Below are 24,734 nucleotides of genomic sequence, written 5' to 3' on the forward strand. Positions count from 1 at the left end.
TACAAGAATATAACTACTATAATACTGCTCCTATATACAAGAATATAACTACTATAATAGTGCTCCTATATACAAGTATATAACTACTATAATACTGCTCCTATATACTAGAATATAACTACTATAATACTGCTCCTATATACAAGAATATAACTACTATAATACTGCTTCATATATACAAGAATATAACTACTATAATACTGCTCCTATATACAAGAATATAACTACTATAATACTGCCTCCTATATACAAGAATATAACTACTATAATACTGCTCCTATATACAAGAATATAACTACTATAATACTGCTCTTATATACAAGAATATAACTACTATAATACTGCTCCTATATACAAGAATATAACTACTATAATACTGCTCCTATATACAACAATATATCTACTATAATACTGTCTCCTATATACAAGAATATAACTACTATAATAATGCTCCTATATACAAGAATATAACTACTATATTACTGCTCCTATATACCAGAATATAACTACTATAATACTGCTCCTATATACAAGAATATAACTACTATAATACTGCTCCTATATACAAGAGTATAACTACTATAATACTGCTTCCTACATACAAGAATATAACTACTATAATACTGCTCCTATATACAAGAATATAACTGCTATAATACTGTCTCCTATATACAAGAATATAACTACTATAATACTGCTCCTATATACAAGAGTATAACTACTATAATACTGCTTCCTACATACAAGAATATAACTACTATAATACTGCTCCTATATACAAGAATATAACTACTATAATACTGTCTCCTATATACAAGAATATAACTACTATAATACTGCTCCTATATACAAGAATATAACTACTATAATAGTGCTCCTATATACAAGAATATAACTACTATAATACTGCTCCTATATACAAGAATATAACTACTATAATACTGACCCTATATCTACTATAATACTGCCCCCTAAGTATAAAAATCACCTACAATACTGTGCTCTTTTGTATCCAGCATTAATAATGAAATGATTACTCACCATCCACCACTTGTAGGCGCTCTCGGACACCATACTGTTCGGTTTGGTCAGTAATGGCGGGATGGTATAGTTAAATCTCTCATCAAACCAAGCAGAAAGTTCGGTTTCGGACACGCATGTCTCACAGCTGCACGGTCTCCGCACGGACGTCATGAATCGCATGAACGGACCTGAGAACCTGAAGTATTTTTCGGGGTTCCACAGATAAAGCCCAGAACTCTGGGTGTAGTTAAGGAGGTACGACATGACGGTGATGGCGAAGAGCGCCAACGCGATGGTGAACAGCTTTAGATTCCTGTGCTTTAAGGCAACCATGATTTCCTTTGGAGAAGATCCTCAGCAGAAATTACCTGAAGCAGTAAAGCGATTAAGTGATTGCCGAAAACCCCTGTGCTTTCTCCAATGTGGACCAGCGGGTGGTGATTTAAGGAAGGTACTTCAGATAAGAGGTCTTCATTTTCTCCAACAATTTAGATATAGTTATTTAGAAGTTCTCAGCGATCAGAAGTCCTTCCAGTAATCCAGAAAAAAGTTTTGTATCCTACAAGGTTCCAGGATTGGTTCTTCTGGACATTCTGATTCTCCAACATAAGTCCCACCTGCAGAGAGAGAGAGCAGAACGTTACTAAAATTGTCCCCCTTGTTATGTAGGTGATTGAGAAACTGCAGCTGCATCCCCCTCCTCTCCCCCTCCTCATTCACTTTTTCTGTTTAAGGCCACGTTCACACTACGGAATTCTCGCGGAATTCCACGAGCGGAACTCCGCGGTGTGAACTTAACATTACTGTGAATGGGTCTTCCGCGAGACCCGTTCACACTGTGGGATTTCCGCGGCGGACAATTCCGCCGCTGAAATTGTTCCGCGCAAAGAAAGAGCATGTTCATTCTTTGCGCAGATTCCGCGAGCACTGCATAGCCGTCAATGGTGACGGCTCAGTGCCCCGCGGCCCTAGCGCCGAAGTATGATCGGCAGCGGCCGCCAGGCGGAAACTCCGCTCGCGGGACTCAGCGAGCGGAGATTTCGTAGTGTGAACGAACCTTAACACTAGAAGGAATTTACATCGATAAATATAACCTTACAGAAAAAGTAAGTGTGCACTGCAAACTGATGACACCGACTTGAGAACTAATTAGTGCCCACAACACAGAGAGAGAATTAAAGGGGTACTCCGGTGGAAAACTTTATTTATTATTTTTTTTATCAACTGGTGCCAGAAAGTTAAACAGATTTGTAAATTACTTCTATTAAAAAATCTTTACCCTTCCAGTACTTTTTAGCAGCTGTATGCTACAGAGGAAATTCTGTTCTTTTTTAATTTCTTTTTTGTCTTGTCCTCAGTGCTCTCTGCTGACACCTGATGCCCGTATCAGGAACCGTCCAGAGCAGGAACAATTGCCCATAGCAAACCTATGCTACTCTGGACAGTTCCTGATACAGACATCAGGTGTCAGCAGAGAGCACTGTGGACAAGACAAAAAATAAATTCAAAAAGAAAAGAATTTCCTCTGTAGCATACAGCTGCTAAAAAGTGAACCCTCTTTGTAAAGCTGTTCACCCGCACCAACCAGCTGTTGCAAAACTACAACTCCCAGCATGCCCGGACAGCCTTCGGCTGTCCGGGCATGCTGTGAGTTGTAGTTTTACACAGACCTTTTGCACGGAGGTGAAAACCTTTATCCAAAAACAAGACAATTTCCCTCCAGCTTGTGAAGGAAAAATCTAGTCAGACTACAGTCATCACTTTTCCATGACTACTCGCTAGGACCGGATGAGCGAGGAGCCTCGGTGATGTCTGCTGGATAAAATGTGAGGGCGGCTGAGCCAACACTGCCGATCCCCAAGTGTGTTCACAAACTACTCCGGATGTGTCATCACCGTGTGCCCCCCCCCCGGGGCCTGGATAAGGGTTAAACTCTATGAACTATTGATATAATCAGGATCAACTTAAAGGGTTGAAGGGTTAACTTAAAGTGTATATGGTACTTAAAAAAAATAAAAAAAATAAAAAAAGTTTTTAAAATGGGTTGGGGTTTGGCTGTTTGGACTCCGACCGATCACAAGAGTGAATGCTTTTATCTACAAGACCAGAGCAATACCATAGACTATGAGGAGGTCCTGATGAGGAGGGGTGCAGTCCCCTCGAAATGCGTTGGCCATAGCCATTTGGTAATAAAGCTTTTTGTATTATTATTTTATCGTCGCGTTCCATTGTTTACTGCTTATAGGGTACTGGGTATTGGTTTTCTAAACTGTACACGCCCTTTAAAAAAGGGAACTCCGTATATATGTCAAAAGTTCAGATTTTTGTGGGTCTTTTTTGTAAACCGGACCACAAAAAGGGGCGGGATTTATGCAAATTTATACAAAAAAAAAGGGGCAATTAGCTCAGTTTCTGATCCAAATGTTGGAGGTATGACCCCATCCAGTGGAGTATTACAATATTGTGCTGCCCTTGGTCTGACTAAACTCATGCACCCCTGTAATCTAAATATGCCTTCAGCTTCTCAAGACCACACCTTTTTTGGCTTAAGACCCACTCTTCCTCTGGAAACTCCACCCTTTTCTCCTATGACCCCACCTTCGCTCTTAAGGTCCCACCCTTTCCCCTTTTGACCCTACCTTCTCTTTTTATGCTCCACCCTTTCCTCTTTTGCTCCCCCCTTTCCATATTTAGGCCCCACCCTTTCCTATTTAGGCCCCACCTTATTTTGCTAATTTGGCACCATTTTCCCTCTTTATGCTCCACCTTTTCTTCTTCTGACCCCACTTCCCCTATTTAAGCTCCACCCTTTCCTTTTTTTGCCCCCCCCCCCTTTCCCTCTTTAGGCCCCACCCTATTCATATTTAGCCCCCAACCTCTTCATGCTCCATATTTTCATCTTTAGGCATCACCTTCCCTCTTTATGCCCCACCCTTTCCTCTTGGGGCTCCACCTTTTCCACTTTGCACAGTAAACATGGATACGGACGGCTGGGGTAATCCTGTCCTCAGCTGCTACCCCCTGATAAAGTGCTGCCCTAGGCCAGGGCCTTGTTGGCCTAGTTATAGATACAGGGCTGACCTCACCCCAGGATGACTTGGGTGTTACCAGTTGTATATATGAAGCAGTGATGCCCCCTGCTGGAGTACTGTCATTGGTTCCATATGTAATCCAGGATGATTACACGCACCAATCTATTCCCGGACCATTAATACAAGGAACGTGTTGTACCCTGAGCCCAACCTATAGACAATAATCATTATTCCCACGCAGCAAAGCGGATTCCACAAATGGTGATTAGGCAGCAGCGCTGTCAGGACACTGATTAATATGTGGACACCACTGGTGTGCTGCCAAAAAACACCACGGCTGCCAAAAACTGAAGGTCGATCAGGAGTGAACTATCGTGTTCTTGATTTCCAGGGGGAAGTGAGGTTCTTCACAGTGGATTTGAGGTTTTTTTTTTAATATAAAAATTTACTATGGCACCAGCATATACCATGGTAAAGAGATAAGGGGACATGAATGAGTGAAACAGTGAGCAATGAGGGGACCTAAATGACTGTGACACGGAGAGATGAGGGGGGCACTAATGACTGACTCGGAGCGATGAGGGGACATGAATGACTGTGACACAGAGGAGAGATGAGGGGACATGAATGACTGTGACACAGAGGAGAGATGAGGGGACATGAATGACTGTGACACAGGGGAGAGATAAGGGGACATGAATGACTGTGACACAGGGGAGAGATAAGGGGACACGAATGACTGTGACACAGAGGAGAGATAAGGGGACACGAATGACTGTGACACAGAGGAGAGATAAGGGGACACGAATGACTGTGACACAGAGGAGAGATAAGGGGACATGAATGACTGTGACACAGAGGAGAGATAAGGGGACACGAATGACTGTGACACAGAGGAGAGATGAGGGGACACGAATGACTGTGATAGAGGGAGAAATGAGAGAACACTAATGATTGTGACACACAGAAAGATAGGAGGGAACACTAACGACTGTGACACAGGGGAGAGATGAGGGGACACTAATGACTGTGACACAGGGAAGAGATGAGGGGACACTAATGACTGTGACACAGGGGAGAGATGATGGGACACTAATGACTGTGACACAGGGGAAAGATGATGGGACACTAATGACTGTGACACAGGGGAGAGATGAGGGGACACTAATGACTGTGACACAGGGGAGAGATGAGGGGGCACTAATAAGTGTGACATAGGGGGATAGATGAGGCGACACTAATGAGTGTGACACAGGGGAGAGATGATGGGACACTAATGACTGTGACACAGGGGAGAGATGAGGGGACACTAATACGTGTGACATAGGGGAGAGATGATGGGACACTAATGAGTGTGACACAGGAGAGAGATGAGGGGACACTAATGACTGTGACACAGGGGAGAGATGAGGGGACACTAATACGTGTGACATAGGGGATAGATGAGGGGACACTAATGACTGTGACACAGGGGAGATGAGGGGACACTAATGACTGTGACACAGGGGAGAGATGAGGGGACACTAATGACTGTGACACAGGGGAGAGATGAGGGGACACTAATGACTGTGACACAGGGGAGAGATGAGGGGACACTAATGACTGTGACACAGGGGAGAGTTGAGGGGACACTAATGACTGTGACACAGGGAAGAGATGAGGGGACACTAATAAGTGTGACATAGGGGATAGATGAGGGGACACTAATGACTGTGACACAGGGGAGAGATGAGGGGACACTAATGACTGTGACACAGGGAAGAGATGAGGGGACACTAATATGTGTGACATAGGGGATAGATGAGGGGACACTAATAAGTGTGACATAGGGGATAGATGAGGGGACACTAATGAATGTGACACTGAAAGACATAAATTGTTATAAAGGAAATAATACTTTATATTTTTTCAGTTCACGGTGTATGTGTCAGTCTTTACTGCAGTCCTCGCATTCCTGAACCAGTATCGCAGTATAGACTGCCCCTGTGTGTTGCAATGAAAGACATTGCGTGAGGACTAATAACACGGATCCAAGATGAATATATGTGTTTGTCCTTCTGGAATAATCTTCCCAATGACACAATCCGCTGTGGAAATTTGCACATTTACATTTGGAAACTTCCCCTGTGACCCCGACGCTGCAGATGTGACATCAGTTAATTCCGGGACCTTTATAGTGGGGACCAGACATGACTTCACGGGGACAACACCGCCACATTGCAGCTTTATAAAACAACCTATGGGGCGATGACGCACGCTTTAGACCTGGAAACCCCTGACTAAGCATGACGGGCGTCCAAAGCCACAGCCGGCTGCTCATTGGTTTAGTTCAGTGATTCCCCATTGTCCATTCATCATTCTGTTTACTTAGATCATTCATAGGCAGATGTAGCAGTACTGAATTAGCCAGGGAACAGTTTCATATGTGCAACAAGAAAACAAGAATTCAGAGCATGCAGTCTACCTTCAGACAAACTCAGCTCTGCTGCCCAAACTCAGCTCTGCTGCCTCAGACAAACTCAGCTCTGCTGCCTCAGACAAACTCAGCTCTGCTGCCTCAGACAAACTCAGCTCTGCGGCCTCAGACAAACTCAGCTCTGCGGCCTCAGACAAACTCAGCTCTGCTGCCTTAGATAAACTCAGCTCTGCTGCCTCAGACAAACTCAGCTCTGCTGCCTCAGACAAACTCAGCTCTACTGCCTTAGATAAACTCAGCTCTGCTGCCTCAGACAAACTCAGCTCTGCTGCCTCAGACAAACTCAGCTCTGCTGCCTCAGACAAACTCAGCTCTGCTGCCTCAGACAAACTCAGCTCTGCTGCCTCAGACAAACTCAGCTCTGCGGCCTCAGACAAACTCAGCTCTGCTGCCTCAGACAAACTCAGCTCTGCTGCCTCAGACAAACTCAGTTCTGCTGCCTCAGACAAACTCAGCTCTGCGGCCTCAGACAAACTCAGCTCTACTGCCTTAGATAAACTCAGCTCTGCTGCCTCTGACAAACTCAGCTCTGCTGCCTCAGACAAACTCAGCTCTGCTGCCTCAGACAAACTCAGCTCTGCTGCCTCAGACAAACTCAGCTCTGCGGCCTCAGACAAACTCAGCTCTGCTGCCTCAGACAAACTCAGCTCTGCTGCCTCAGACAAACTCAGCTCTGCTGTCTCAGACAAACTCAGCTCTGCTGCCTCAGACAAACTCAGCTCTGCGGCCTCAGACAAACTCAGCTCTGCTGCCCAAACTCAGCTCTGCTGCCTCAGACAAACTCAGCTCTGCTGCCTTAGATAAACTCAGCTCTGCTGCCTTAGATAAACTCAGCTCTGCTGCCTTAGATAAACTCAGCTCTGCTGCCTCAGACAAACTCAGCTCTGCTGCCTCAGACAAACTCAGCTCTGCTGCCTTAGATAAACTCAGCTCTGCTGCCTAAGACAAACTCAACTCTGCTGCCTTAGATAAACTCAGCTCTGCTGCCTTAGATAAACTCAGCTCTGAGGCCTCGGACAAACTCCGCTCTGCTGCCTCAGACAAACTCAACTCTGCTGCCTTAGATAAACTCAGCTCTGCTGCCTTAGATAAACTCAGCTCTGCTGCCTTAGATAAACTCAGCTCTGCTGCCTCCGACAAACTCAACTCTGCTGCCTTAGATAAACTCAGCTCTGCGGCCTCGGACAAACTCAGCTCTGCTGCCTCGGACAAACTCAGCTCTGCTGCCTCGGACAAACTCAGCCCTGCGGCCTCTGACAAACTCAGCTCTGCTGCCTCAGACAAACTCAGCTCTGCTGCCTCAGACAAACTCAGCTCTGCTGCCTCAGACAAACTCAGCTCTGCTGCCTACAAACCAGTGTTTCCCAACCAGGGTGCCTCCAGCTGTTGCAAAACTACAACTCCCAGAATGCTCGGACAGCCTTTGGCTGTCCGGGCATGTTGGGAGTTGTAGATTTGCAACAGCTGGAGGCACCCTGGTTGGGAAACACTGCTATAAGCTTTGTCTTCATTTGCTAAACAAGTCACTCAAGGTTTCTTAGTTTTATGCAAATAAACTTATGTATCATTTCAAGGCCTCTGTTTGCTGTCATTGAATGGGAACATTAAAGGGGTTATCCAGGAAAAACTTTGTTATATATATCAACTGGCTCCAGAACATTAAACAGATTTGTAAATTACTTCTATTAAAAAATCTTAATCCTTTCAGTACTTATGAGCTGCTGAAGTTAAGGTTGTTCTTTTCTGTCTAAATCCTCTCTGATGACACGTGTCTCGGGAAACGCCCAGTTTAGAAGAGGTTTGCTATAGGGATTTGCTTCTAAACACCCGAGACAGGTGTCAGAGAGGATTTAGACAGAAAAGAACAACCTTAACTTCAGAAGCTCATAAGTACTGAAAGGATTAAGATTTGTTAATAGAAGTCATTTACAAATCTGTTTAACTTTCTGGAGCCAGTTGATATATATATATATAAAAAGTTTTTTTTCACCCCTTTCATACCCTGATGTTCACTGCTGAGGGTTTGCTACAACCGTACCCAAAACCGTAGCCTACCACGATTTTTGGTCCGGGTGAAAAACTGTATTGAAACGTATATGTTTTTTTTTTTTTTTTTTTTTTAAACATGGGAGTCAATGGGAACCGTGCAGAACTGTATGTGCGTACGGTTCCATCCGGTTTACACCGTACGGTTTTTGAATTTGCAGTTTCTTTTCTTGGAATTTCAATCAAACAAGTGAAACTTTATTCATAATGGAATGAAAAGTTAAAAACACATATGTTTTTTTTTTCTTAAAAAACGGATGCAACCGGACATCATTTTTCAAACCGTATATGGGTTAAAATTTCTACACACGCTTTGATACAGTTTAGTCCGGTTTTGAGGAATCCGTTTTTTTTTTTGTCAAAAACTAGGGATCGACCGATTATCGGTTTGGCCGATATTATCGGCCGATATTCACGATTTTTGACATTATCGGTATCGGCAATTACCTTGCCGATAATCCGATAATGTCCCGCCCCCCGCACCACCCCCACCGCACGCCGCCCCCCCCCCCCCCCACCGCACCGCACGCCGGTTAATGTTTTGCCAAAAAGTACAACATATAAAAAGATTTTGAATCTGATAGTGCCTGTTTAAAGGGGTACTCCACTGGAAAACATTTTTATAAAAAAAAATTTCTTTTAAACCAACTGTTGTCAGAAAGTTAAACAGATTTGTAAATGACTTCTATTAAAACAATCTTAATCCTTCCAGTACTTATCAGCTGATGTAGGATCCAGAGGAAGTTCATTTCTTTTTTGAATTTCCTTTCTACCTGACCACAGTGCTCTCTGCTGACACCTCTGTCCATGTCAGGAACTGTCCAGAGCAGGAGATGTTTGCTATGGGGATTTACTTGTACTCTGGACAGTTCCTAAAATGGACAGAGATGTCAGCAGAGAGCACTGTGCTCAGACAGAAAGGAAATTTAAAAAGAAAAAAAAAACTTCCTCTGGAGCATACAGCAGCTGAGAAGTACTGGAAGGATTACGTTGTTTTTTTTTTTTTATTTTTTTTTAACAGAAGTCATTTACTTTCTGACACCAGTTGATTTAAAAAAAATGTTTTCCAGTGGAGTGCCCCTTTAAGGACCTTTTCTCTACAGAAAATATACCGCCATCACAAACAGTCGTTTCCTGGGATATAGCTTTTGCAAAAGCCAAAATAAAATAAAAAATCTATAGAAAAAAATAAAAATTAAATAAAAGCTTAAAATTAAAAATATAAGGGGGAAAAATGCAAAAAATAAATAAATAAATATGCATTTGCCGTTTCAGCAGTTTTTTTGAACAATGAAAATGTTGCGTATACATGATAAGATGGTGATCAGCTGCTCCTATTCCAGCATAGGAAGCTCATGGCGGTATTTACACAGCCCCCCAGCACAGATCTCCCTGCAAAGTGGTCCCTGAGGCCATAACACCGCCATATGTTACATGTCAGTACCTGGCGGTTACACAACAGACTCATAGGGAAAACATTTCTTATCTGTTCAAAAACATTCCCCGAATTCCTGCCCCCATGTGGTCATTGGATGCGGAGGACTCAACCCATCTGCTTCACAGAAGAGATAACAGATGTAGCAAAACTACAACTCCCAGCATGCCCGGACAGCCAACGGCTGTCCGGGCATGCTGGGAGTTGTAGTTTTGCTACATCTGGAGGTCAATGGTTTGGAGACCACTGCTGTAGCTGATCAGACCCCAAAATGGCCCAATTTTTATTTCCCTTGCTGCAATACCACAACCGACCACTAGTTTTTCCACAATTGCCTATGTCTGGGATAGACACTGTCTGCTTGCTGCTGTGTGTTGAACAGTGTATCTAAGCTTTGCACAAGTGATACAATCTGTTGATCAGGGTATCTAAGCCTATCAAGTACGATACCGTTTATTAACCAGTGTAGCTAGGCTTATTATTATGATATTGTCTGTTGATCAGGGTATCTACGTCTATCCTGTATGATACAGAAAACATTTTGGGGGATACTGTCAGCTGAACTCTGTATCTAAGCCTACAATGTGTGATACCGTTTATTAAACAGTGTAGCTAGGCTTATTATTATGATCCTGTCTGTTGATCAGAGTATCTAAGTTTATCCTGTACAATACAGAAACCAATCATTGGGGGATACTGTCAGCTGAGCTCTGTATCTAAGCCTACAATGTGTGATACCGTTTATTAAACAGTGTAGCTAGGCTTATTATTATGATACTGTTTGTTGATCAGGGTATCTAAGTTTATCCTGTACAATACAGAAACCAATCATTGGGGGATACTGTCAGCTGAGCTCTGTATCTAAGCCTACAATGTGTGATACCGTTTATTAAACAGTGTAGCTAGGCTTATTATTATGATCCTGTCTGTTGATCAGGGTATCTAAGTCAATCCTGTACGATACAGAAACCAATCATTGGGGGATACTGTCAGCTGAGCTCTGTATCTAAGCCTACAATGTGTGATACATTTATTAACCAGTGTAGCTAGGCTTATTATTATGATACTGTTTGTTGATCAGGGTATCTAAGTCTATCCTGTACGATACAGAAGCCAATCATTGGGGGATACTGTCAGCTGAGCTCTGTATCTAAGCCTACAATGTGTGATACATTTATTAACCAGTGTAGCTAGGCTTATTATTATGATATTGTCTGTTGATCAGGGTATCTAAGTCTATCCTGTACGATACAGAAACCAATCATTGGGGGATACTGTCAGCTGAGCTCTGTATCTAAGCCTACAATGAGTGATACTGTTTATTAACCAGTGTAGCTAGGCTTATTATTATGATCCTGTCTGTTGATCAGGGTATCTAAGTCTATACTGTACGATACAGAAACCAATCATTGGGGGATACTGTCAGCTGAGCTCTGTATCTAAGCCTACAATATGTGATACATTTATTAACCAGTGTAGCTAGGCTTATTATTATGATCCTGTCTGTTGATCAGGGTATCTAAGACTATACTGTACGATACAGAAACCAATCATTGGGGGATACTGTCAGCTGAGCTCTGTATCTAAGCCTACAATGTGTGATACATTTATTAACCAGTGTAGCTAGGCTTATTATTATGATCCTGTCTGTTGATCAGGGTATCTAAGTCTATACTGTACGATACAGAAACCAATCATTGGGGGATACTGTCAGCTGAGCTCTGTATCTAAGCCTACGATATGTGATACCGTTTATTAACCAGTGTAGCTAGGCTTATTATTATGATACTGTTTGTTGATCAGGGTATCTAAGTCTATACTGTACGATATAGAAGCCAATCATTGGGGGATACTGTCAGCTGAGCTCTGTATCTAAGCCTACAATGTGTGATACATTTATAAACCAGTGTAGCTAGGCTTATTATTATGATCCTGTCTGTTGATCAGGGTATCTAAGTCTATACTGTACGATACAGAAACTAATCATTGGGGGATACTGTCAGCTGAGCTCTGTATCTAAGCCTACGATATGTGATACCGTTTATTAACCAGTGTAGCTAGGCTTATTATTATGATACTATTTGTTGACCAGGGTATCTAAGTCTATACTGTACAATACAGAAACCAGTCATTGGGGGATACTGTCATCTGAGCTCTGTATCTAAGCCTACAATGTGTGATACTGTTTATTAACCAGTGTAGCTAGGCTTATTATTATGATCCTGTCTGTTGATCAGGGTATCTAAGTCTATACTGTACGATACAGAAACCAATCATTGGGGGATACTGTCAGCTGAGCTCTGTATCTAAGCCTAAGATGTGTGAAACCGTCAGCAGACCAGGGTACCCAACCCTATGAAGTAAAATACGTAAAATGGAAAATCTGGAAATAAAGTAATCACCAAAAACTTGTTATATATCAAGATTATTATTATTATTAGTACTAGTATATATTTATATTGATTTATTTTTTGCACCTAACTAGTGTGCTTCCAGCTGTTGCAAAACTACAACTCCCAGCATGTGGCATGCTGGGAGTTGTAGTTTTGCAACAGCTGTAGGCACCCTGATTGGGAAACACTGATCTAAACTAACAAAGTAAATGGCGTACACTGACTCACCCTGGAGGAAAGGATTGTTCCTGGCTGCGGACCCCCGAATCTAAGCCCCTGTGCCTCACATGTCCCTGTACAAGGGGCAGCACAGGTGGAGCACAGATGCTGAAATCCTAGAGGTCTGCGAGTTTACATGTCGGATATTTGCATTTCTGCCTTGCAGCTTATTTTAACCTTTTTGTTGAGAAGTACTGATGTAGCAGAGCAGAGTTTGTCATTGAACATCACAGATGTGATCAATCATTACCCAAAAAAGGAGGGTGAGGGGTCCTCCAACACGAAACAACAAACCCCTGAGCCCGGAGTCACTACCTCCCCTCGTATGTAGCCCCCTAAAATATAACTTTTATTGATCTATATTAAAAATAATAAACACAAAGAAAACCCCAAATGTGCATTTAAAATAATGCCAGAGTGGTGCAAGGAGAATATATATGGACATTTATCAACGGGTTTAGTCCGGTTTTCTTTACTATAATTGTTGCAAAATTTTCGCAACTGCGACTACGCAATTTTCCGTGTGACATTTTGACTGGAAAGCGAGAAAAGCAATTTTTTTCCAAAAATTTACTACGTAGTAATAATTTTAAAATGGACTACGGGTAGTCAGGTATTTATTAACTGCGACAGTCGCAACTGCGCAAAAAAAAGTCGCAACAGGGTTAAAAATTGACTAAATTTACTCCAGCTCAAACATGGAGCAGAAAAAGCTACTACCAAAGTAAAAAAGGAAAAATTGCTTACGTGAAAGAAAATTATCGACAGGCTGAAACCAGATGATAAATAAGTCACATAAGCAAAAAAAAAAGTAAGGAAAAAATTACTAAAAAAAAAAGATACAAAAGCAAAGATTGATAAATGTCCCTCATTGTGAGTACAACAGAAGGTCAGCGTGCCGAAACGCGCGTTGGAGTGGCGGCACCCTGGTCCCTGCAGCTTCTCAGTGACTGCTATATCTGTTGTGGGTATTTTGCATAGCATTACTTGTACTATTATATACTTCAATTCTGATGTATAGATTGTCTATACACTGTAATATATAGCACATTATTGACTTGCAGTGTTGCACTCTTTATACTGTTTGTATATATGTTACTTTTACTTATAATGGTGCTTATATATATATTTATATGTACTGCTTGATTACGGATTTATGTGCTATACCCCCATACTACCATCTCCCCTGCAGGATATCCGGTGGAGCCGTGTTTTGTGATGCATTGTCTTCCTCTTTGTGTGTATCTAATTTTAGTGCATACCAATACAATTTGTTTTTACTCTTTCATTAAAGTGACTCTTTTTGGAGCTTTTTTGCTTTCTTTTTGTTATGTTTAGTTCTGAGTCACATTTACGGGTTTAATACTTTAGGGAGGGTGTTACAGTGGTCCACTATTGATTATTGTTATCACACACCTATTCTTCTCCCTTATTTTTTGGTCTGTCTTTTTCTTGCATCCCCTATCCTTTGGATAAGATGTCAGATCGCCGGGGTCCCGCTGCTGGGGACCCCCAGGATCGCCGCTGCGGCACCGCGCGCTCATTACTGCACAGAGCAAGTAATGGCAGGCGATACAGGGGCCGAAGCATCATTTACATCCCGGCTCCGCCCCTCATGATGTCACGGCCCGCCCCCTCAATACAAGTCTATGGGAAGGGGCGTGTGGGTCATCACGCCCCCTGCCATAGACTTGCATTAAGGATAGGGGATAAGATGTCTAGGGGCGGAGTACCCCTTTCAACTTGACTATGGGATTCTACTAGGGAAATCATGTTTTATAATAAATGCCCCTTCCTGGATCCTCCCACTGCCCTATCTTCAGCAGCAGATCAGCACACAAACTGTTCAATACAGTAGACTGTTGGCTTCCCTGCCAGTAGTCCTGTGGTAATGACAGGTATGTTGCCTTTCTTTCCTTCAAGGAATGTATAAAATACATTCACATATCAATACAAAGGAGTCGGGGAGTCGGAGTCTGAGTTGGAAGCACAGAAAACTCCGGAGTCGGAAAATGTATCTACCGACTCCACAGCCCTGATTTTATGAAGCTAGATAGTAGTATTTTATGATGCTAGATGGTAGTATTTTATGATGCTAGATGGTAGTATTTTATGAAGCTAGATGGTAGTATTTTATGATGCTAGATAGTAGTATTTTATGAAGCTAGATGGTAGTATTTTATGAAGCTAGATAGTAGTATTTTATGAAGCTAGATGGTAGTATTTTATGATGCTAGATAGTAGTATTTTATGATGCTAGATGGTAGTATTTTTGAAGCTAGATGGTAGTATTTTATGAAGCTAGATGGTAGTATTTTATGATGCTAGATGGTAGTATTTTATGATGCTAGATTGTAGTATTTTATGATGCTAGATGGTAGTATTTTATGAAGCTAGATGGTAGTATTTTATGAAGCTAGATGGTAGTATTTTATGAAGCTAGATAGTAGTATTTTATGAAGCTAGATAGTAGTATTTTATGATGCTAGATAGTAGTATTGTATGAAGCTAGATGGTAGTATTTTATGATGCTAGATAGTAGTATTTTATGATGCTAGATGGTAGTATTTTATGATGCTAGATGGTAGTATTTTATGAAGCTAGATGGTAGTATTTTATGAAGCTAGATGGTAGTATTTTATGATGCTAGATAGTAGTATTTTATGAAGCTAGATGGTAGTATTTTATGATGCTAAATGGTAGTATTTTATGATGCTAGATAGTAGTATTTTATGAAGCTAGATGGTAGTATTTTATGATGCTAGATGGTAGTATTTTATGATGCTAGATGGTAGTATTTTATGAAGCTAGATGGTAGTATTTTATGAAGCTAGATGGTAGTATTTTATGATGCTAGATGGTAGTATTTTATGATGCTAGATAGTAGTATTTTATGAAGCTAGATGGTAGTATTTTATGATTCTAGATGGTAGTATTTTATGATGCTAGATGGTAGTATTTTATGATGCTAGATAGTAGTATTTTATGATGCTAGATGGTAGTATTTTATGAAGCTAGATGGTAGTATTTTATGAAGCTAGATGGTAATATTTTATGATGCTAGATGGTAGTATTTTATGATGCTAGATGGTAGTATTTTATGATGCTAGATGGTAGTATTTTATGAAGCTAGATGGTAGTATTTCATGATGCTAGATGGTAGTATTTTATGAAGCTAGATGGTAGTATTTTATGATGCTAGATGGTAGTATTTTATGATGCTAGATGGTAGTATTTTATGATGCTAGATGGTAGTATTTTATGATGCTAGATGGTAGTATTTTATGATGCTAGATGGTAGTATTTTATGAAGCTAGATAGTAGTATTTTATGATGCTAGATGGTAGTATTTTATGAAGCTAGATGGTAGTATTTTGATATGCATCTCTTACATTCACTTTATATATGCACCATCATGTCTTTATACAAGTTTTATGCACTGATTGCTTTATTGATTGATGGGTTCTGCGTGACAATATAACAATATATTCTTATTAACAAAATGAAATAATAATAAAAAATAATATCATAATTAACAACTATATATATATATATATATATATATATATATATATATATATATTAATTATTTTTTTTAATAAACCATGAGAAATAGGCGTTCCACAATCTTACAGATCTTATTTCTACAGAAATAGACAGGAGGGGGAGGAGGGGGGCCATAGCAATCTGTAGCAATCTGATGTTCTCCACCCACGTACTGGGTCATGGCGCAACATGTCAGAAAAACAATTACACATAAACACGCTGACAAGATGATGTGATATTATTTCATACTCCAATAAGGATAGATATGTCCCATCCACCTAAGTGCATGTTCACACTGCGGAATCTCCACAAGCGGAATCTCCGCGATAGGACTGTGGGGCACCGCGCCGTCACCATAGAGGGCAATGCAGTACTCGAAGAATTCCGCGCAAAAAATGAACATGTTCTTTCTTTGCGCGGAACAATTTCCGTCGCTGAAATTCCGCAGTGTGAACGGGTCTCGTGGAAGACCCATTCATCCTGATGGGAATGTTCACTGCGTGGAATTCTACACGCAGAATTCCGTAGTGTGAACATACCCTTAATGGTGCTCAAAAGAATGGCCTGCTTGTCCACAAGTAGCGGTAATATAGTAGATATAGCAGTATTGTTACGCCGAGCGCTCCGGGTCCCCGCTCCTCCCCGGAGCGCTCGCTTCACTCCCTCCGCTGCAGCGCTCCGGTCACGTCCTCTGACCCGGGGCGCTGCGATCCTGCTGCCAGCCGGGATGCGATTCGCGATGCGGGTAGCGCCCGCTCGCGATGCGCACCCCGGCTCCCCTACCTGACTCGCTCCCCGTCTGTTCTGTCCCGGCGCGCGCGGCCCCGCTCCCTAGGGCGCGCGCGCGCCGGGTCTCTGCGATTTAAAGGGCCACTGCGCCGCTGATTGGCGCAGTGGTTCCAATTAGGGTTTTCACCTGTGCACTTCCCTATATTACCTCACTTCCCTTGCACTCCCTTGCCGGATCTTGTTGCCTTAGTGCCAGTGAAAGCGTTTCCTTGTGTGTTCCTTGCCTGTGTTTCCAGACCTTCTGCCGTTGCCCCTGACTACGATCCTTGCTGCCTGCCCCGACCTTCTGCTACGTCCGACCTTGCTTCTGCCTACTCCCTTGTACCGCGCCTATCTTCAGCAGCCAGAGAGGTGAGCCGTTGCTAGTGGATACGACCTGGTCACTACCGCCGCAGCAAGACCATCCCGCTTTGCGGCGGGCTCTGGTGAAAACCAGTAGTGGCTTAGAACCGGTCCACTAGCACGGTCCACGCCAATCCCTCTCTGGCACAGAGGGTCCACTACCTGCCAGCCGGCATCGTGACAGTAGATCCGGCCATGGATCCCGCTGAAGTTCCTCTGCCAGTTGTCGCTGACCTCACCACGGTGGTCGCCCAGCAGTCACAACAGATAGCGCAACAAGGCCAACAGCTGTCTCAACTGACCGTTATGCTACAACAGTTGCTACCACAGCTTCAGCAGTCATCTCCTCCGCCAGCTCCTGCACCTCCTCCGCAGCGAGTGGCCGCTCCTGGGATACGCTTATCCTTGCCGGATAAATTTGATGGGGACTCTAAGTTTTGCCGTGGCTTTCTTTCCCAATGTTCCCTGCATCTGGAGATGATGTCGGACCTGTTTCCCACTGAAAGGTCTAAGGTGGCTTTCGTAGTCAGTCTTCTGTCCGGAAAAGCCCTGTCATGGGCCACACCGCTCTGGGACCGCAATGACCCCGTCACTGCCTCTGTACACTCCTTCTTCTCGGAAATCCGAAGTGTCTTTGAGGAACCTGCCCGAGCCTCTTCTGCTGAGACTGCCCTGTTGAACCTGGTCCAGGGTAATTCTTCCGTTGGCGAGTATGCCGTACAATTCCGTACACTTGCTTCAGAATTGTCCTGGAATAATGAGGCCCTCTGCGCGACCTTCAAAAAAGGCCTATCCAGCAACATTAAAGATGTTCTGGCCGCACGAGAAATTCCTGCTAATCTACATGAACTTATTCACCTAGCCACTCGCATTGACATGCGTTTTTCTGAAAGGCGTCAGGAACTCCGCCAAGATATGGACTCTGTTCGCACGAGGCGTTTCGTCTCCTCGGCTCCTCTCTCCTCTGGTCCCCTGCAATCTGTTCCTGTGCCTCCCGCCGTGGAGGCTATGCAGGTCGACCGGTCTCGCCTGACACCTCAAGAGAGGACACGACGCCGTATGGAGAACCTCTGCCTGTACTGTGCTAGTACCGAACACTTCCTGAGGGATTGTCCTATCCGTCCTCCCCGCCTGGAAAGACGTACGCTGACTCCGCACAAAGGTGAGACAGTCCTTGATGTCTACTCTGCTTCTCCACGTCTTACTGTGCCTGTGCGGATGTCTGCCTCTGCCTTCTCCTTCTCTACAGTGGCCTTCTTGGACTCTGGATCTGCAGGAAATTTTATTTTGGCCTCTCTCGTCAACAGGTTCAACATCCCAGTGACCAGTCTCGCCAGACCCCTCTACATCAATTGTGTAAATAATGAAAGATTGGACTGTACCATACGTTTCCGCACGGAGCCCCTTCTTATGAGCATCGGATCTCATCATGAGAGGATTGAACTTTTGGTCCTCCCCAATTGCACCTCGGAGATTCTCCTTGGACTTCCCTGGCTTCAACTTCATTCCCCAACCCTGGATTGGTCCACTGGGGAGATCAAGAGTTGGGGGTCCTCTTGTTCCAAGAACTGTCTAAAACCGGTTCCCAGTAACCCTTGCCGTAACTCTGTGGTTCCTCCAGTAACCGGTCTCCCTAAGGCCTATATGGACTTCGCGGATGTTTTCTGCAAAAAACAAGCTGAGACTCTACCTCCTCACAGGCCTTATGATTGCCCTATCGACCTCCTCCCGGGTACTACTCCACCCCGGGGCAGAATTTATCCTCTCTCTGCCCCAGAGACTCTTGCCATGTCCGAATACGTCCAGGAGAATCTAAAAAAGGGCTTTATCCGTAAATCCTCCTCTCCTGCCGGAGCCGGATTTTTCTTTGTGTCCAAAAAAGATGGCTCCCTACGTCCTTGCATTGACTACCGCGGTCTTAATAAAATCACGGTTAAGAACCGCTACCCCTTACCCCTCATCTCTGAACTCTTTGATCGCCTCCAAGGTGCCCACATCTTCACTAAATTGGACTTAAGAGGCGCCTATAACCTCATCCGCATCAGAGAGGGGGACGAGTGGAAAACGGCATTTAACACCAGAGATGGACACTTTGAGTATCTGGTCATGCCCTTTGGACTGTGCAATGCCCCTGCCGTCTTCCAAGACTTTGTCAATGAAATTTTTCGTGATCTGTTATACTCCTGTGTTGTGGTATATCTGGACGATATCCTAATTTTTTCTGCCAATCTAGAAGAACACCGCCAGCATGTCCGTATGGTTCTTCAGAGACTTCGTGACAACCAACTCTATGCCAAAATTGAGAAATGTCTGTTTGAATGCCAATCTCTTCCTTTTCTAGGATATTTGGTCTCTGGCCAGGGACTACAGATGGATCCAGACAAACTCTCTGCCGTCTTAAATTGGCCACGCCCCTCCGGACTCCGTGCTATCCAACGCTTTTTGGGGTTCGCCAATTATTACAGGCAATTTATTCCACATTTTTCTACCATTGTGGCTCCTATCGTGGCTTTAACCAAGAAAAATGCTGATCCCAAGTCCTGGCCTCCTCAAGCAGAAGACTCCTTTAAACGACTCAAGTCTGCCTTTTCTTCGGCTCCCGTGCTCTCCAGACCTGACCCTTCCAAACCCTTCCTATTGGAGGTTGATGCCTCCTCAGTAGGAGCTGGAGCTGTTCTTCTACAAAAAAATCCTTCCGGGCATGCTGTCACTTGTGGTTTTTTCTCTAGGACCTTCTCTCCAGCGGAGAGGAACTACTCCATCGGGGATCGAGAGCTTCTAGCCATTAAATTAGCACTTGAGGAATGGAGGCATCTGCTGGAGGGATCAAGATTTCCTGTTATTATCTACACCGACCACAAGAACCTCTCCTACCTCCAGTCGGCCCAACGGCTGAATCCTCGCCAGGCCCGGTGGTCTCTGTTCTTTGCCCGATTTAATTTTGAGATTCACTTTCGTCCTGCCGATAAGAACATTAGGGCCGATGCTCTCTCTCGTTCCTCGGATGCCTCAGAAGTTGATCTCCCTCCGCAACACATCATTCCACCTGACTGCCTGATCTCCACTTCTCCTGCCTCCATCAGGCAGACTCCTCCAGGAAAGACCTTTGTTTCTCCACGCCAACGCCTCGGAATCCTCAAATGGGGTCACTCCTCCCATCTCGCAGGTCATGCGGGCATCAAGAAATCTGTGCAACTCATCTCCCGCTTCTATTGGTGGCCGACTCTGGAGACGGATGTTGGGGACTTTGTGCGAGCCTGCACTATCTGTGCCCGGGATAAGACTCCTCGCCAGAAGCCCGCTGGTTTTCTTCATCCTCTGCCTGTCCCCGAACAGCCTTGGTCTCTGATTGGTATGGATTTTATTACTGATTTACCCCCTTCCCGTGGCAACACCGTTATTTGGGTGGTCGTTGATCGATTCTCCAAAATGGCACATTTCATCCCTCTTCCTGGTCTTCCTTCTGCGCCTCAGTTGGCTAAACAATTTTTTGTACACATTTTTCGTCTTCACGGGTTGCCTACGCAGATTGTCTCGGATAGAGGGGTCCAATTCGTGTCTAAATTCTGGAGGGCTCTCTGTAAACAACTCAAGATTAAATTAAATTTTTCCTCTGCATATCATCCCCAGTCCAATGGACAAGTAGAAAGAATTAACCAGATCCTGGGTGATTATTTGCGACATTTTGTTTCCTCCCGCCAGGATGACTGGGCAGATCTCCTTCCATGGGCCGAATTTTCGTATAACTTCAGGGTCTCTGAATCTTCCTCCAAATCCCCATTTTTCGTGGTGTACGGCCGTCACCCTCTTCCCCCCCTCCCTACCCCCTTGCCCTCTGGTCTGCCCGCTGTGGATGAAATTTCTCGTGACCTTTCCATTATATGGAGAGAGACCCAAAATTCTCTCTTACAGGCTTCTTCACGCATGAAGAGGTTCGCGGATAAGAAAAGAAGAGCTCCCCCCGTTTTTTCCCCTGGAGACAAGGTATGGCTCTCCGCTAAATATGTCCGCTTCCGTGTCCCTAGCTACAAGTTGGGACCACGCTATCTTGGTCCTTTCAAAATTTTGTGTCAAATTAATCCTGTCTCTTATAAACTTCTTCTTCCTCCTTCTCTTCGTATCCCTAATGCCTTTCACGTCTCTCTTCTCAAACCACTCATCCTCAACCGTTTTTCTCCCAAATCTGTTCCTCCCACTCCTGTTTCCGGCTCCTCGGACGTCTTCTCGGTCAAGGAAATTTTGGCTGCCAAAAAGGTCAGAGGGAAAAATTTTTTTTTAGTAGACTGGGAGGGTTGTGGTCCTGAAGAGAGATCCTGGGAACCTGAGGACAACATCCTTGACAAAAGTCTGCTCCTCAGGTTCTCAGGCTCCAAGAAGAGGGGGAGACCCAAGGGGGGGGGGTACTGTTACGCCGAGCGCTCCGGGTCCCCGCTCCTCCCCGGAGCGCTCGCTTCACTCCCTCCGCTGCAGCGCTCCGGTCACGTCCTCTGACCCGGGGCGCTGCGATCCTGCTGCCAGCCGGGATGCGATTCGCGATGCGGGTAGCGCCCGCTCGCGATGCGCACCCCGGCTCCCCTACCTGACTCGCTCCCCGTCTGTTCTGTCCCGGCGCGCGCGGCCCCGCTCCCTAGGGCGCGCGCGCGCCGGGTCTCTGCGATTTAAAGGGCCACTGCGCCGCTGATTGGCGCAGTGGTTCCAATTAGGGTTTTCACCTGTGCACTTCCCTATATTACCTCACTTCCCTTGCACTCCCTTGCCGGATCTTGTTGCCTTAGTGCCAGTGAAAGCGTTCCTTGTGTGTTCCTTGCCTGTGTTTCCAGACCTTCTGCCGTTGCCCCTGACTACGATCCTTGCTGCCTGCCCCGACCTTCTGCTACGTCCGACCTTGCTTCTGCCTACTCCCTTGTACCGCGCCTATCTTCAGCAGCCAGAGAGGTGAGCCGTTGCTAGTGGATACGACCTGGTCACTACCGCCGCAGCAAGACCATCCCGCTTTGCGGCGGGCTCTGGTGAAAACCAGTAGTGGCTTAGAACCGGTCCACTAGCACGGTCCACGCCAATCCCTCTCTGGCACAGAGGGTCCACTACCTGCCAGCCGGCATCGTGACAAGTATTATAGTAGTTATATGTCCATAGAAGTATCGGAAAAACCGCACTCACCCACTGTAGATACTGAAAACTTGTAAACTTTTATTCCATGATCTTCCGTATGACCAGGACAGGTGGGGGACGCGGAGGAGCAAAAAAAAAGGGGAAGCAACTAGTTTCACGCCCTGAGGCGCTTTATCAAGCTAAAACACAGTGTCTGGGAGGAGGGAACAGGAATTTCATATATCCAGCGCTGCTGACATAACAAATGCAAATTAGGTATAATTGCAACTAGTGCTGGGCGCCAATATTCGCAATGCGAATATTTATCGCAAATATTGCATATTCGTGAAATCGTGAATATTGTGAATATAGCCCTAAATATTCGCAATTACGAATATTCACATTTTTTTTTTCACAGTACACATCACAGTGATCTCATCCCTCCCTACTTCCAGCTTGTGGTGTAAACACGGCTCCAATACTAGTCACTGTGTCAGACTGACGGGCGCCCAAAAATCTGCATATGAAAATTTTTGCGCATATTGATCCCTCCCTTCTTTTAGCTTTCTTATCACGTGATATTGCGCATGCGCTAGCGAATTTTATGGCGAATGCAAATTTTATGGCGCATAGTAAAAAAAGGCCGCAAATATTGCGAATATGCGAATATATGACGAATATTCATCCATATATTCGCGAAATATTGCGAATTCGAATATGGCCTATGCCGCTCTAACACTAATTGCAACACATGAGCAAATGTCATTCAAAACCTTCTAGGAAAAAAATAAAAAATAAAATAAGAAAATAGAATATAAGAAAGCCGAGGAAAAAGAACATAGAATAACAGGATGAGGAAGAGATGGGGAAAATAAGACAAAAATTATAATTTTCAAGGAAAAAAAAAAAAAAAATTCCATCTAATAATATATTTCATGTCCATAACAAAAACGCACTAAGGTCCTGGTGGTCATTCCGACCTAAGCCTCCGAGCGCTCTTGTACGGATTATGCAGCGTTCTTCGCAGGGTTTTGTGGTGATCAATGCCAGGTAGGTTTTCTTTCACCCTTTGTCTTCCAAAAAAATTTAGTACTTCTGCGTTTCCTCCAGGAGTAGATCTAAGGCTAGGTTCACACTGTGGAATTTCTGGGCAGAATTTCTGCCGGAGATCGGGCTGGCGGCACTAGGACCGCACGGACTACATTGCTGTCCCCATAGATGGCAATGCATTTCTGAGCAGATCTCCCAAAAGATCCACCCAGAAATGCATTGCTGTCTATGGGGGCAGCAATGCAGTCTGCTCGGTCCTAGTGCCGCCAGCTCGATCTCAGGCAGAAATTTTGCCCAGAAATTCCACAGTGTGAACCTAACCTGACATGTTAGATAAGACGTATGCGTCCATGGCCAGTGTGAACGGAGCGTATAGGCTCGCGGAATCTGATTTTAAGAGGGCGTATAGTAGATCCAAGTTCTTTCAAGGTCAAGTTACCGCATAAACAGCATACTTGGTCCGACAACAGATAAAATCTTTTATCCGGACATCAGTGCCCCCGAGAGAATAGTATTTGCCTGTGGTAAAAAACTTGCAATGTGAACAGCGGCCACATTAAAAATTGCCAACTAGAATGGAGGAGGACAGTCATTTTCTTTATTTTCTGCAGGAAGAGAACTTCCGACCAACATGTTACTTAAAGGGGTTGTCCAGGAAAAAAACTTTTTTTTTATATATCAACTGGCTCCAGAAAGTTAAAGATTTGTAAATTACTTCTAATATTAATCCTTTCAGTACTTATGAGCTTCTGAAGTTAAGGTTGTTCTTTTCTGTCTAAGTGCTCTCTGATGACACGTGTCTCTGGAAACGCCCAGTTTAGAAGCAAATCCCCATAGAAAACCTCTTCTAAACTGGGTGTTTCCCGAGACAGGTGTCATCAGAGAGGATTTAGACAGAAAAGAACAACCTTAACTTCAGAAGCTCATAAGTACTGAAAGGATTAAGAATTTTTTTTAATAGAAGTAATTTACAAATCTGTTTAACTTTCTGGAGCCAGTTGATATATATATATATATATATATATATATATAAAAAAAAGTTTTTTCCTGGAATACCCCTTTAAAGGGGTACTCCGGCCCTAAGATGTCTGACCCCGGGGGTCCCGCCGCTGGGGACCCCCACAATCTTGGATTCGGCACCCACCTCTTTGAGCCGCACACCACAGGGCCGGAGCATTGTAACATCAGGAATCCACCCCCGTGTGATGTCACCCCCGCTATGCAAGTCTATGGGAGGGGGCGTGACGGCAGTCACGCCCCCTCCCATAGACTTGCATAGCGGGGGGTGACGT

The 24,734-nt window shown here is 44.2% G+C and overlaps 1 protein-coding gene across 2 annotated transcripts in view; it reads right to left on the bottom strand.

Moving 5' to 3' along the window:
- The window catches only part of ST3GAL1 (ST3 beta-galactoside alpha-2,3-sialyltransferase 1), a 208,670-nt gene that overhangs the window by 35,428 nt on the left and 148,508 nt on the right, over nt 1-24,734 (bottom strand). For both annotated transcript variants that reach the window (XM_056522799.1, XM_056522800.1), the window contains one exon: nt 1,042-1,640. In XM_056522799.1, coding sequence (XP_056378774.1) covers nt 1,042-1,356 — 315 coding nt within the window. In that variant the 5' untranslated portion in view covers nt 1,357-1,640. The remainder of the gene's footprint in view (nt 1-1,041; nt 1,641-24,734) is intronic.

This window comes from Hyla sarda, chromosome 5 (genome assembly GCF_029499605.1).
Source record: "Hyla sarda isolate aHylSar1 chromosome 5, aHylSar1.hap1, whole genome shotgun sequence".
Taxonomy (NCBI): Eukaryota; Metazoa; Chordata; class Amphibia; order Anura; family Hylidae; genus Hyla; species Hyla sarda.